At 37.1% G+C, this 15,115-nt stretch overlaps 1 protein-coding gene across 12 annotated transcripts in view; it reads left to right on the forward strand.

Moving 5' to 3' along the window:
* Positions 1–9,621, forward strand: part of MYO3B (myosin IIIB) — a 198,439-nt gene extending 188,818 nt beyond the window's left edge. For 11 of the 12 annotated variants that reach the window (XM_027911545.1, XM_027911541.1, XM_027911548.1 and 8 more), the window contains 3 exons: positions 4,883–4,989; positions 5,364–5,410; positions 6,663–7,354. In XM_027911545.1, the coding sequence (XP_027767346.1) occupies positions 4,883–4,989; positions 5,364–5,410; positions 6,663–6,798 (290 nt within the window). In that variant the 3' untranslated portion in view covers positions 6,799–7,354. Of the gene's footprint in view, positions 1–4,882; positions 4,990–5,363; positions 5,411–6,662; positions 7,355–9,194 lie in introns of those variants that run through there. The other variant, XM_027911546.1, reaches the window with a different exon arrangement.
* The last annotated feature ends 5,494 nt before the right edge of the window (positions 9,622–15,115 follow it).

Raw genomic sequence — 15,115 nt, forward strand, 5'->3', positions numbered from 1 at the left:
GCCCCATGACCTTTCCTTTAATAGACTGCCCCTTTTTGTAGTCTAAATCTCCTTGTTTGCGTAATTAGAAAAGGGCTAACTTTCCTGTGATACTAGATTTGTGTTCACCTACAAGAGAAAAAAAGACAAGACTAACCCCTTCCAAACCTGCTTTGGGTAAACGGCTTCAGGAGGAAAATTAGAGTACTCAGCTCCACCCTTTATTATGTGTTGTGGTGGGTGAGATCCCTTCAGCGAGGGAATTGGCAACACATCCTCTTTGGGACACTGACACGTTGGCAAAGAACCCTTCTGTGCGTTCCTTGCAAAAAGTAAGATGTCATCCAGAGTTTAGAGCAGGTGTGCTGCACCAGCCTTAAACAATCTGACTCGCATCAGTGGATTTTACAAGTTCCAAATGCAGTTGTAGCTGCCTCATCACCATTTTCTCTGCAGAATTCTCCATATAGGAAAAATTAGCAGTGTTTGGCAAGGTTATCAGCATCAAGAGGGTTTTGAAGCAGTGGTTTAATCCTGAACCTTTTATGAGGACCCTAGTTGCGTTTCAGCGAGCATAGTGTGATGATTCTTTGTTCCTCTGACCAGTGTGCCCACTGCCTGGTCCCCAGGTTTTCAATACCAAGATAAGCAGGACAGTCAGGACATCCGAGATCTTCACTGCGTACCAAGTGAAGTCATCTGCTCCGTGGGAAGTCATAAGAAAAATACATTTTTGCAGCTACTCTTTTGAGTATTGGTCAGGGCCGAAATCCTAGACGCAAAAGTCCTTGTGTCAGAGCTAAAGAGCATTTTCAAGTCTTTTGTTAAATCTTACTGTTGGCAGTTTGTACATTTATGAAAGAGTCCTTTGCAGCTTATGGAAAGGATGGATTTTTAAACAGAAAAATCTTCTAAATAAGATAAGGCATAAGAAATGTGCTAGTCATCTCCAAGCCAAGAGATGTCATTAAAAGTGTCAGTATGATGGATGTGATGGCTAATTGAAGAAAAATATTTCCATTTCAGCCATAGGAATACAAAGATGAAAAATAACATGGAAATTCAGAAACTATATCCCAGAATTCAAAAGATCAATACAAAATCTGCACATTGTAAAAATCACACTGGAAAAATTATTTCCTATTAAGCTAGAAGTAATCAGTGTCACATCTCTGACAGATTTTTAACTTTAGTTAAAGTCAAAACATGTCTTCTAAAAGCTTCTAATCTCAACCTGAGCCTCCATCATACTGCTAAATATTTTTTCGCCTAATTGATTGCTTTTAGTATATGCTGTATTTCTGATTTAAAATTTTCTTCCCTTTCTGGCCATTAGATAGCTTACACTTTTGTTCATGAAGATGGAAAACCCTCCACCTTCTATACAGGGGTTTAAACTTGCTTAAAATCACCTCTTAACCTTCTTTTGAAAAAAAATGAAATAGAATAGTGTTCTTATATTTCTCACTGTATAGCAGATTTTCCAGATTTCAGATTTTTCTTGCCCTTTACTGCACCCACTTCAAAATAATTCTACACACAATGATGAAACTGTTTTCTTGTTTCTATTAAGTAGTCCTCTCTTCTTTGCACCCAGTCTATTTCATATTCAGCTGAATATCCATAATTCCCAAATCTCTCCTGGAGACACTACTTTCCAACTATGCAATTCCCACTTCATAAAAATGTATCTTGAATGTTTGACTTTGCATTTAGTTGAAAATACACATATTTTTATTCTCTCTGAGCACTGCAAGGTCCTGGTCTGTTGGTTTGGGCTCTTATGTATCAGAGAAATAAAAAAGATAACCAAGTGTGGTAATAGAGGAGTAAGCACAAACACCATCAGTTTGTTTACTTATGAATAGAATACTTTCTACTCCAACAGATGACCCGCTAGCCAATTTCTAATTCCCTTCACTGTAAGCAACATCAATTTTGTGGTAGCTTTAGGGAACTATTCACATGAGCCTGCTCATCCATGTGTATCAGCCGCTCTGGGTTCAAGAGAGGGAAAGAGGAGGATGCCCAGAACCTCAGCTACCCCACACTCAGAATTACTGACACAGTGCACTTGGCAGAAAGCATTTTGCCTGCTCTATGTTATTTCTGCATTGCCACAAGGGATTTATCAGTTAAGAAATTGTAACCTAAGGAGTTTCTGTGCTTAGAGTTACTAGGCAAGGTTTTCTTTTAGACAAAAGGGGGTCAGATCTCTGTCTTAAAGAGTGTTGCTAAAGGATAACCCGAAGAAAGTACATATGCTCACTCTCTCATCTGCTCTCTAAATTTGTAGCAAACTGAGGAGCCTGGGCATACCAGAGGCACTTGGCACAATTTGTTTGCAGTATAGACAATACCTTGCTAATTATACTGGTGCTGCTGCTATTGCTATTAAAATGACAAGTGACTTTTTTCTCATTGGTGACTTTAAGTTTGTCATCAAAGCAAAGTATTTTAGAACAGCATTTAAAAGGCCTATTCAATTGCTGAGTGTTGAGCACATGTTAATACCATTTTGTCCAGATATGGTAGTTTATGATAAATGTTACCAGATTTTGTCCTGTTGTAGTGTATGCTACTAAGACAAATGGGCCCACTGAAAGGGTATTTCCTTTGGAGAACACAAGCTGCAGACCACCCATAGAATACACAGAAATAATTAAGTGTTCGGATTAAAAGGTAGAGCAAAATGTTAGTGTCTCAGAATCCTAATGAGTGAAAGACATTTTACAAAAAAAAAAAACACCTATACATATGGGTGTTTTGAAAAAAGAATGTGAAGGCTACAAGAGCACATCGGGGAGAGGAAAAAAGAACACCCCATCATATTATTATACTGTTAGGAAATTTCTCAATATTTGTGTGCTGTGGTTTTACTTCTGGAAAGCTGCAGAGAGGTGTGTGAAATTATGCAAAACTATGAGGACCTGAGTTCATAGCAGTCTCTTGCTAGAATAGAAAAGTTATTTGTGGAGAGGTATTCAAGAACTATATTGCTATAAGAAGGAACTCAGATGGCCTTGTGACTGAAAACATTGCTTGCAAAAATTGCAGACCCTGCTGTCCTGAGACAGAAAGCTCTGAGATCAATTTGAGTAACTTTCAGAGCAGAGAGAGACTAGAATGTAGTTATGGCAGGTCATTGGCAAAACTTTCAGAGACTTCAGAGAGAAAAAAAATTGCGTCTATATCCTATCTAAATCATAGTGCAAAAACCTTCCAAAGACACAGATATTATTTGGGCACCCAATTTCCCCAGAAAGTAGTTTCTGGTACAGCTTCTGCCTTAACTGGTTTTTCACAATACAGGTAAATAGCAAAGATTCAGGCTCAGCCATCACAATCTCTTTAGCAAAAACATAAATATTTACCAAACTTCAAAGTATAAAGTATTGAAGCATTGGATAATAAATTGGCAAGCAGCATGAGTGTATTATTGTAAAGTTATTTTGTATTACTGGATAAATGTAACCTTTCTCTACAAAATAGTTTTGAATTTTAGACCCAGCTCTGCAGTCAGTGTCCTGGTGATCATTTAACCCACCCAGCCCTCCCCGGGTGTTGTGATGGAACGGAACAAATGCTCCTTTCCCACACAGACATTGCAGTCACATGCTGAGAGGCAACTAGTATCTTTCAAATTTTTTTCAATTTATTTCAAAAAACTGTTTAGAGGGAGAAAGACAGTGAAAGAGAGAACATCTCCCAAGACAGTCAGTCTTTTGGCTGAAAAGGCCCAAGTTCAACCACCTCCTCTACCTCATTCAGCTTGCAGATACCGACTGCAAACCTGGCTGCATAATAACCGTCCTTTGTAATGTCACCTGTTCCTTAAGGCCAGATCTTACAAATAGATTTGTGAGATTGGAGTCCCACATCTGCACAGGCCATATTAACTACAGCTTTGAAGTGCTTAAAGGAACCAACGTGCTACTTGATCTTTGTGCTGCTCTTTTGTATTGGAACAAGTTCCCTGTGCAGTGTGGAATGCAAATGTGAAAAGATGTATATTTTTCCTTCAGTGCCGCCAAAACCTGTTTTTATTCATACTGTCATTAAAATAATTTTTAACAGGGAAATATCAGAAAAGTCAAAGGCATTGGAAGAATTATTTGAAAATAATTTTCTTATCCCCCACAGCATCTTTTAGTAACTTAGTTGTCCTGATAATAGTTATCCTGCTAATCTAGAGGATGTGCCACAGAAAATGCCTGGTAAAATAGAGTACAGCACACCATAATGTCCTTCTTCCTTAATACAAAAAAAAAAAAAAAAAAAAAAATGCTGTTAGTTCTTTTCAGAAACCCTTCTGAAATGTTTCCTTCATCTTTAAACTCTGCTTTCCAGATGACTTTAAGCAACCGTTACTTTACAGCACATCACAAATTATATTAAGAAAGTGTAATTCCAGACCAGTCCGGTTACTCTGATGAAATAGAGAGCCATGTCAAGAAGGTAGCCTTTTAATATAATAAAAATGATGATAATGGACTAAGTCTCATCAGTCCAAAGGCTTTATTACTGTCTACTGTAGAAAAACGATTTTTTTGCTCCTGAATGATATATCCCTAGCTAGACACAATATACCTCATTTCCTGCTTAGATAACAGAAGATACTAAGATAAAGTGTGAAAGGAATAAGGAGCTGTGTGATATAGATATATGGAAGAATAAAAAATGTTAAAAAGTAAAAATGAAGTTCTGCTTTAAAACTTGTGTTTGAACTAAGTTTCAAAAGAGAAAACAAAAATCCCCGAGTTTCTGTTTACTTTGGATAGAACTTGCTAATAAATCCAGGACCAAATAGGACAGAAGAAAAGACTGTTTACAGACTAAAATGTGCTAAGACGTTCACAGCACCTGGCACAGCTTAAAACTAAATTGTGTTATCTTACTGTAGGTTCAGAAAACTGTCTTGAACAGAAGCTGAGAACACCTCGTCGACGATGTCAGCAGCCCAAAATGCTGAATAGCCCTGAGGACAACATGTACTATAACCAGTTAAATGTGAGTTCAAAGTGGCAATAAAGCTGTTTTACTGGCTTTGTTTCCAGTTAATAATTCTGTTATTAATACCTGTTTCAGCCCCTCCAGCCCCACCCCCACGTTCTTCTGCTCTCGTCTTGAACATGTGCTTATGCTCTTTATCTGTTGCTTTCATGTCAGGATGTCTGCCTTCACGGTGAATAATTGATGTGGTTTATCAAAGACGAGCAAGATGCATGCTTCATCAGGCTCACTTGAGCCCTTTGATCAAAAAAATTATGCTGTGACTTCTGATATTATCAGCATCTGCTTGCATTCAACACAAAATCACTTTGAATTAAAAATTAACGACTTGCTGCTTTGCTTTGACTGTGTGTTCTTGGCCCTCTCCACAGGGAACTCTAGAATATCAAGGGAGCAAGAGGAAGCCAAGAAAACTTGGGTAAATATCTATCTTCTTAGTTCTAAGCAACTGTAAACAGAAGAAGTCCTTTGTGATATTACAGAATATGCAAAACTTTCTAGAGAGGTTTCTAAAAATAAACAACATATTTCTATGCATTGACATTGGACATTTTCTGCAGAAGCAAATGTAAAACTTGCATGTAACTGCTGTCTGCAGACACTAGAACTGATTCTTACAAAACATGCTCCCCAGCTCTCTCTAAGAACTATTACTACCAAAAAAGTAGCTTCTTCATACTTTTAAGGGTGCCAGATGAAGGATGTTGAACTGAAGTTCTGTGACCTAGAACTTGGCCAGGAGCCCTGTCAGCTTTGCGGCAGCGCAATCAGATGGGCCTCTCCCCTCCTGGGGGAGCAATATGAAGAACTGAGGGAGAGGCCGCTCAGCCCAAAAGGGATTTGCTCCTTCTCTGTTGAACTGAGTCAGTTCTCATATGAGCAGTTATCACCTGGTATAGGTAGAAAAAGCCAGGCTGGCCCCTATAGAATTGCCAGAGTATTTACTTGCCTGATTACATAGACCACAGAGGATGGATGCTTGGTCTTCTTGCAAACACATTTTACTACAAACATATATTTCTGTATTATGTCCTCTGGTTTCTGTTAATCTTCTGAATATAACTTTATGAATAGGAGGTCTTTGAGTCAAGGTTAAAACCCAAAATTTTGCATGATTGCACAAGATTTGGTTTATTTTATCTCCCTTCCCTTAGTTTAAAAAAGTTTGTATTATGGGAATGAAAACACTAACATGGTACTGCAGTGCTCATCGTACATCACGGGAAAATGAAAGCCCCTTGCTGTCAACAGGGCTTTCCCCAAAAATTGATGATGTAGTCTTTGGCTCATATTCACAGCAAACCATCATCTGAAATATGATACAAAAATCATATTCTACTTGTGGAACATACACAGACAAAAAAGCCACATTGCTTAAAGTAAATGCCCACTGGATATAAATATTTGTTCTATCATTCTGTACACACAAACTGAATGACTGTATTGCATTTCACTGATCCTCAGGACCATTCAGAATATAATCATAAAAAAGTAACAGTAGTTAAAGTACGTATAAAAGCTGTATCTTTCTCATCAAATCATACCATCTTTTTTTTTCCCTTTCTTATACTAGCACTCTTCATTTTTACATCCACCGAGAAGTTTCTATTTCTGAAGATACTGACAGACCTAAATTTTAACTTTGTAAATATTGTTTGTTTCCTTTCCAGCCAAATCAAAGTGCTGGATGGAGAGGATGAGTATTACGAATCATTGTCAGCTGTTGAATCTACCCCTGAAGATGACAGTTTTCTTAGTTCTCCATCTCCTCCTTCTTCAAGAAGTGTGTCTTTTGCTCAAAGCTGAACCTCACTTACTCTATTGACTAATACTGGTAAGGGTATTCTGCTGCTGATAATCTCTTCCAGTTAAGTTTGTGCATGTGAGTTTATGTAATATAAGATATTAAAAATACCATTTCTGCTAGTAACTTTAATTCGCTAATTTAAACCTGGGTTTGCAGCTGTAAATTGTTTCATGTAGCTGTATTTCTATAAACAATTCCAGTAAAGGGGAGCACCACTACCTGTATGTGTTGATGTTGATAATGGCCACGTTTCTTTAGCCACAAGGTTGGTTTATACAACTCTGACCCCTTATTTCCTGCTTTCCCCTCCCCTGGCTGCTGTTCCCTCCCTGTGCCATCCCTTCTGTTGTGCTGGCACAACTGCTGGTAAAGCTGGGTGAAAAGTAAGATCAAGGAACTGAACTGGATTAAAAGAACTCTGTACTAAAAATTTTAATCTGGGATCATAGTGAAAATGTTTTGTATTTCATTAGACTGGTATTAAACATTATTCTTTACAACTTTCTGTGCTGTATATGGCTTCTAACACTGCAAAAACATACAGAGTAAAATCATTTAAAATATAAATGTGTCTCAGTTTACCTTGCAAATAGTTTTCTTATAAAGTGTTTGTGTATATACGTTTAACTGGAGAATTATTTCAAATATAAGAAGTAAAACAGTTTTAAAACTAATGCTACACACACTGCTTCATATAGTCCTTGTGACAGAAACCATCAGTATGAATTATTCTTGTTATCCATGCAAATATTTATTTCCTAAACTGTATCGTTGGGTTCCTGGTTTCCACAGATCTCTTATATTTAGCAGAGGGAAACAAAGTCACCTGCAAATTTTTTTTCTTGCTTCTCACTTTCTTCGCAAATCTTTAATGAAACAATTGTAACTTTGTATGGAATGCTGAGACTCTTCTCCGGTTACCATTTCCGTGACAGAAGCCAACTATCTCTATTTCCATGACAGCAGCTGACTATTTCTGTTTCAGAGACACAGTTTTGACCTGTGACAATTCTTTGCTTTTTTTCCAGAAAAGCTCTTGTCAAAAACTTTTTGAAATAAAACATTCATATGTTTTATGATTCCTTTTTTTCACAAACCATACTGATTAAATCTGACCATGTATTAGACAGACCTAGTTACGATCCTTGTTTTCATCTCCCTTCCAATGGGTTTATCTTGATCTGTGCTAACAGACCTTCTTCCTGTTGGAGATGCAGTTCACACCTGTTCCTTAAGCTACATAATTCCGTACTATCAGGGTTCACTGGAATTGTCTTTTTGACCACAGCACAAAGAAAGATGGCATGAAAAATGAGACCCAAGTGCAATCAGGTCATCCCTAAGCCAGAATAGAGTTCAAAAGAAGGAAAGGTAATTAAATAGATAGTTCCACAAAAGCTTTGTTTTTCCTAATAAATATGGAAATTAAGTCAGGCAGGGGCAGATGAGGATGAGCAAAGGATTCCAGGAAGAAGAATTCTTTACTCATTCTTCACCCAAAATGTGACAGAAGGTTGAAGCTGAAAGTTAAAATCCTGCCAGAGATTGAAGTCTTTTAGTTCGCTCCTCATTCTCCTCTGATGTACATCTGGGTAGATGTACTTTAAAGGCACTTAAGAGCCTTTGAAATTTGGGGACTCCTTAAACAACAGAGAATTGGTGAATAACTGCAAATGAATTAATGGGATTAAAAAATGCAGCACAAATAGAAATGGCAACTGATATGAATGCATGTTTAATATGTGTACAGATCAGTTTCTTTACATTTTGTCAAAATTTAACAAGACAGATTATTCATTATGATACCTCACCAAAAACTGTGTAACTTTTCTTTTCCTATGAAATGTATAAATTCTCCATTAATTTGCACCATATCTGGATGGAAAATCACATTATTTTCAAATAGTGAAATTACTTAGTCTACTCTCACATTGACATAGATCACATAGAGTTCTAGCAATGTTGATGATTTCTGGTTCCATCTGTCCTTTTTAAAAACTATTTAGGAAAATAAACTTTTATTGTTGCTGCAATTCACATCACTATTATGCATAGTTAGAGCTTATCAATTGTTTTAGTTAAATGGTAGTGAGGTGTCCGGTTTGGTATTATGTCACATGTCTAAAAACCAACCTTACACTAAGTACAACTAAGTTGTATTAATTTCATAAAGAAGTAAGGGAGAGTGAAAAATAATCTTTAATTCAGGGGAGCACTTAAGCCAAAGCCTAAGTCCAACTGAAATCAATGAAGTTTTGGCACATGATTAAGTGCTTTCCTGAATGAGGGCCCGAGTTAACAAGAACAGCTTCACAACATTAAATAGTAAAGCACAGGCAAAATGCAAACACTCCCTAAGTACATCCTTTAGGTTTCTTCATTTTTCTTCTTCCAGTTGTTAAGCTTGTAACAATTTCAACCATCAGAAATGGACTTCAAAGAGATCTTAAGCGGTCTCTAATTGCATGGAAAGGGTAAAACACGGTATTTTCCTTGTTATGTGCAATTTCACTATCAACATCTGCTATAATTTTTTCAAATTAGTTTAATATCAGAAATACTTTTATACTGAAGTTACTATCTAAAACCTGCTGTTGAGTATTTTTTTTTGTTCTTGTTACTTCTTGGCTAAACACTGTGCACATGGTCAGTCTGTCTATTTTATTCTTTCCTAGCTTATCCCCCTTTCCTCACTGGTTTTTGATAATTCACTTTACCCTCACCAGATAACCTCTGTGAGGTCATCTTCTCCTATCCTGATTTTAGAGCACATATATGCCTTTCAATTATTGAAAACCTTGCTGTAGAGCCATGGAGTAACAATAAGAGTTGAACTTCTGGCTAAAGCATTGAAATGTTACCACATTCAGAGATGTGTGTGTTTGGGTTGATTTGTGTGTGAAAAGGAGTACAGGAGACATGTCAGTGTGACATCCTGGTCAGTGGAAGCATATCAACGTGAATTGCTTAGATGTTCTCATTTGGTTTAATACCACTGAAGCATTGTTCTGATTTATTTCCTTTCATGTATATTATCCTGAAATATTAATGTATTTTGCTTAATAGTTCATAACATATCCTGTTGTTAATATTTTATAAAAGTAAAGAGTTTAAATCTTGTTAGGAAGAATAAAATTTCTTCGACAGTGTGTAATATATTAAACAGTTTTCAGCAGATGGGAGAGAGGAGGGTGAAGCTCAACAAGGGATTTTAGTAGATTTCTTCTGTAGAGCTTAATGGTACTAGAAACCGGTTCTTGCTGAGGACAATTTCTGCCTTTCAGTTATGGCAGCTTAAAAACTTCTCTCTGTGCCAAAAAAAATCGGGCATGGAGCTTTTGGAGATTAGCCCCTTTCATTTGGTAATTTTAAACGTGCTTCTGACTTAAACATTTACATCACTTTAGTAACATAAAGGAACCTTAGAATAGGAGTAAATTGCAGCCATCTTAAATTTGCCCCCACTGTGACCTCCCTCACCCATACGCTGTAAGAGTTGTGGAAAGGGCTTTTGTGCACTGAAGGTCTTTTAAGTGGCCCCTATCAGGCTACCCAAGGGCTTCTTGTTCCTTAGAAGCTTATAAAATATGGCTGTAAATAATGTAAAGCTAAAAACTGCGTGGTACTACTATCTATTTTACAAATAAAAATTAATGTGAAATGGGATTTAAGTCCCAGTTTAAAAATTTCTCCTTTTAAAAAAAGAAGTAATGTTACAATTGAATGTTTATCCCCTCCTGTTCTAAGAATTGCAGTAGTATAGGGATATTGCTTTTTTAATTGTAAAATAGTTAGCAATGAGATAAGTAGTTGAAGTCTACTTTGCTTAGTAGTGTAGAGAATTTTGAGAGACAGCCAAGCTCTGGCATTTTTAAATGTCTTCAGGTTAACCATATACATATAGTGCATACAATTGAAAATTAAGCCATATGGCACAAAAGTATCATCCTGTGAGAAAAGGGTAAGCACTTTTAGTACCAATATATGCACAAAACACTGCATGTACTAAACTTATCCATCCTGCTTTTAACTCTGACAACAAAATATGAGAAGTAATGTCAGTTTTGTTGTTAACACTGGAAATATGTTTCAATAACGTGCCTTGTCTTTAACACTACTCACCCTAGGAGAAGTTGTAGCAGAATGCTTATTTAACAGAAAATGTTTCTGCTTGACAACAAAGCAACTCCCAGACTGACAAAAGTAGCACAGGATGCTGTGAAAACCAAAGGCTAGGAGCAGTCTTCGGAGCCAGAGCTAAAGATTACACAACTCAGTGAGAGGCTTTGTGTCTCCTTCGTGCTAGGCACTGGAACTGATAAGAGAGAACGTGGACAATTCATAATAATAGAGCGCTGTGTCTTTAAATACACAGGATGATGCCTAACTCATCTTAATAGATTTGTCAAGAATTATTGGATATTATTTTATTACATGTATAAATCCAATGTCAGAACATTAAAGATATACATTGTGTTATCAGGGAACTGTTTATTTTGGTACTCATGCTGTGATGCTAAAGGACATAAGAGCAGATAAGTGAAAAACACATCTAGGAGTAATGTTTCCAGAAACCAGATTACATATTATTGATCAGGCCACTAATAGATAAATTCCTTGCTTTTGTTTGGCAGGCTTATTTTTTTAATTAAATTGCAGAAAGGTATTATTATTTTTCAATAATGTAACTTGTATTTTATAAGATAGTTGGCAAATGGGGCTGGCAAGTAGGTAGATCAACATGTGTTCTTCTTCTGCAAAAGATCCAAGTCCCCATTTCTGACCCATTACCAGTGAAAAATCTCATCTTGATCTCTAAGTGAAAGTAATGTCACCGTGACAAAGACTGGATGTCATCCACTGGGCTGGAGTTTGGAGCTGGGAGGCAGGCAGGCAGGTCGGCCTGTCACAGCTGTCTCCAGAAACTGTTGTGCTGCTGATCATGGCAGGTCTCTGCTGAAGACCTATGTAAAACTGGAATAGCAGAACTGGGGCCCCATGCTGTCTAATGCACTGGTGGGGATGGTTGAGGCCAGGACAGGGGTAGGAGGGTCTTGAGGTTCTGGTGGAAGTGATCCTCAGAAAGCTGAGTGCTGGAGAATCGCATTGTTGTATCGCTGGGAAATGGTGGTATGGAGAGGCTACTCTGGGACCTGTAGCAAAGGGAAAGGAACAGGGAGGACGTACGTCCACAAAAATGTGTGACGTGGTTTATTCAGTGGGTTTTGTTCTTGCTACTGCTCCCCGTTATAAGCAACAAATCAACACAATTATGCAACTGGAGAGATTATGTAAAGGCTTCTGTGACAAAATGGCTCTTACTGAGATGGCAAAAACTTGGAAACAGAAACTTTTAGATTTGTCATTTCTATTACTCCAGGAATGAGCACTCCTCAGTGCTATGGAAAAAAAAAATCCATTTAATTGTCAATAATTTAAGATCCCCAGTTCCCATAGACATTTCTAAGACTGCTGAACCCTGTAGATGAAATAAAAGCAGCATCTTGGTCCCACCAATCCCTGAGACCTGGGACAAGACAGAATATTAACTACACTGTTCCTAGTTTGCCTTTATGCCATATGCAGGATGAAAGTAAGTTGTAAAAGAAGAAAAAGTATGAATGTTACACTGTTCTTTATGTTCTTGTTCTGTAGGATTAGTTTGATGGAAGCTTACATCCACATTCAAAGATAAGTGCTGTACTTAATGCAGGCACAATTTATTTCATTAAATTAACCTGATAGAAATGAAGTTTTGAAAGAAAAACAAAGCGTGAGGCTTCATAAAACTGTATCTTTTGCTAACTTATATTACAATCTGCGGCATTTTCAACTCAGTACAGATTTACAGCCGAATTCCAATTGGAAATTGGTATCGATTGATTACGTTGCTCATTTAACATTCCAGCATGCTGCAACAATAACGCAACAGACTGTGGTAAAATGGGATGTGATCTAACAGGACATGACCGATGGGATGAGAGCAAAACTCTGGGTTTGCTGTAGTGCTGTGCAGTAGCTCAGATTGGCATCTTGTGTGCTTTGATTGTTCATTTCATTTTACTGTCATCCTACTGAGTTGAACATTTTAAAAGACACAGCGTTTTTCCATCTGTAAGTCATGGAAAGACAGATGGATTAGAGAATCTCCACCTACAGCTCCTTGACTGAATGCCACTGCCCGCTTAGTGGTAGAGAAATCCCTTCTGGAAAATTAGAATGTCCTTAAGTATATTTTAAGTATTTTATTATTGGAACTTACAGATAGTTTTAAATGAGTACAAGTAAAACAAACTGATTCCTATGAACATAGCTGCTTTATTATAAACACTGTTTCTCTTACACTGAAGTTAATCCTCAGTCCTGTTCCAAGAAACTCATCCTTATTAAAGTAACATTAAGAGCTTCTTTTTATTGATCTGCTCCTTTCACTTAATGATAGGAACTTACTGATGTTTTAATAATAACCTTGCAAGCTTTATCTCATTTTACTTCAATGTGTGTTGCAGATAGATGCTATGGAAACTAACTTAGCATAAACATTTTGCAGATGTCTTTAAAGGTTAGGGAAAAAAAGATTTAGTTGCACTGCATGTTAACAAAGATGGCTGAAAAACTACAAGATAAAAGAGAGCCTCGAGTATGAACATCAAAGAATTGTTAATGACAAGAAATACCATTAGGGTTAGCATCCCTTTTGTTTCAGCCCCCTCACACCTGCAGTGTGTTGCAGATTCTGCCTTTGTTGGCACATCTGAATTACTTCCATTAGCATTTATAGAAAAGTGGCTGCAAAACAGCAGAAATGTTCTCCTGGTTTTCTCTGTTGCTCCAAAAAGTCAGATATCGGGTTCTCTGTGGGTTTCCTTCAAGGTACAGTATCTTACTGTAAAGGAGACTATAGAGCCAGGATTCCGTTGATTGCAAATGAGCTAGCTTGAAAGGAGAGGGGAGCTTTTGATACTGCTAGAGAACTAATATAAGCAACTACAAGAAGCACACATAAGAAGCTCAGACATTAGCAATAGCAAAATCAGAGCGTGAAATTCAGATTAGCCCTCCACAGGCTGTGAGAGGGAGGGGGTATTGGAAGACTTGGCATGGCTAAAGGTGTAACCTGTTTCATTTGGCCCCTGAAAATTTTTAACAGATGGTGGGACCAGCTGTCTTTTTCAGCCATTTAATAAACTCTTCGGTGGTAACAGTTTGGGAAGTGGGGGGTTTTGAGTTTTAGGCCAGAGGAAAAAATAAAGAAATCTGTCCCAATTGTCTTTGCCAAATAGAGAAGTCTGGAAACATTATGAAAAGTTAAAGTGAAAAATCTAATTGATGATACTGTCCTTATTATACATTTCAACAGAAGAGGAAGAAAAGAACTGCTTGTGCCCAAGTGGACCACTGCATTAAAAAAATGCTTATTATGTTGTTATCTTTATCTGTCATTTTAATTTCAGCTCTTGCAAGGAGGCACATAATGAGAAATTTTAAATGAACTGTAGAAAGAGAAACTGTCTTACTTTTTGAAACATGATACTATGCCAAAGAAACAGGCAGAGTGATCTGTGATATTAAAACAAAAACCAAAAATACCTCTTGGATAAGGTCAGGTTTACATAGTCTGCCAGGGTGAGTACAGCAGTCAATGAACTTATGGTAACTGCATAACATGATGTTATAAAATGACAATAAACTGCCATTTGAGAAACGTACAGCGTTCAGGTTATAATAAAAAGCCTTAGTGATAGGCGGGATTTTGTTTATTGTGACCATTTGCAGAAAATACTCACTGCAACGCTATTTCTTGAGTTAAATTAATTTTTTTAAATTTAACATTTCCAACACAACAGTTAAATGGCAACTCTCAATTATATGAGATGTTTTATTTAAAAAGCATGTCTAGTGTCTTTGAACAGAACAGTTCTTTTTGCACATTTACATGCTACCCAGCTGAGCAGCCAACCCTTCCATTTGACAAGGGCTTTGTTCTGCCTACAGGCCTATTATAAGCCCTAGATTGTTTGCCCTTAATAAATTGCAACAATAAGACAGAAACCTCTTTCAGGTTAAGAGAAATAAAACACGTTGCCTACATAGCAAAGCATATGAAGTTTAATAATGACAGCAGAAACATATCTAGTAAATCTAATTTGCTTTGCTCCCAGATCACCGTGGTTAAGATAGCACGGGAAGGTTAGCATCTTTCCATGCATCAAACAAAAGATTAAAGAAAACAACAGTGGGACAAAACAACTCTAGCTACAGAATGCTTTTTTCTTCACAATATAAAATCGTACTGAATGCTATGTAAAGAGACTA

The sequence above is a fragment of the Empidonax traillii genome, unplaced genomic scaffold, assembly GCF_003031625.1.
Source record: "Empidonax traillii isolate 1590-97213 ecotype Southwest subspecies unplaced genomic scaffold, ASM303162v1 scaffold33:size3420811, whole genome shotgun sequence".
Lineage (NCBI taxonomy): Eukaryota > Metazoa > Chordata > Aves > Passeriformes > Tyrannidae > Empidonax > Empidonax traillii.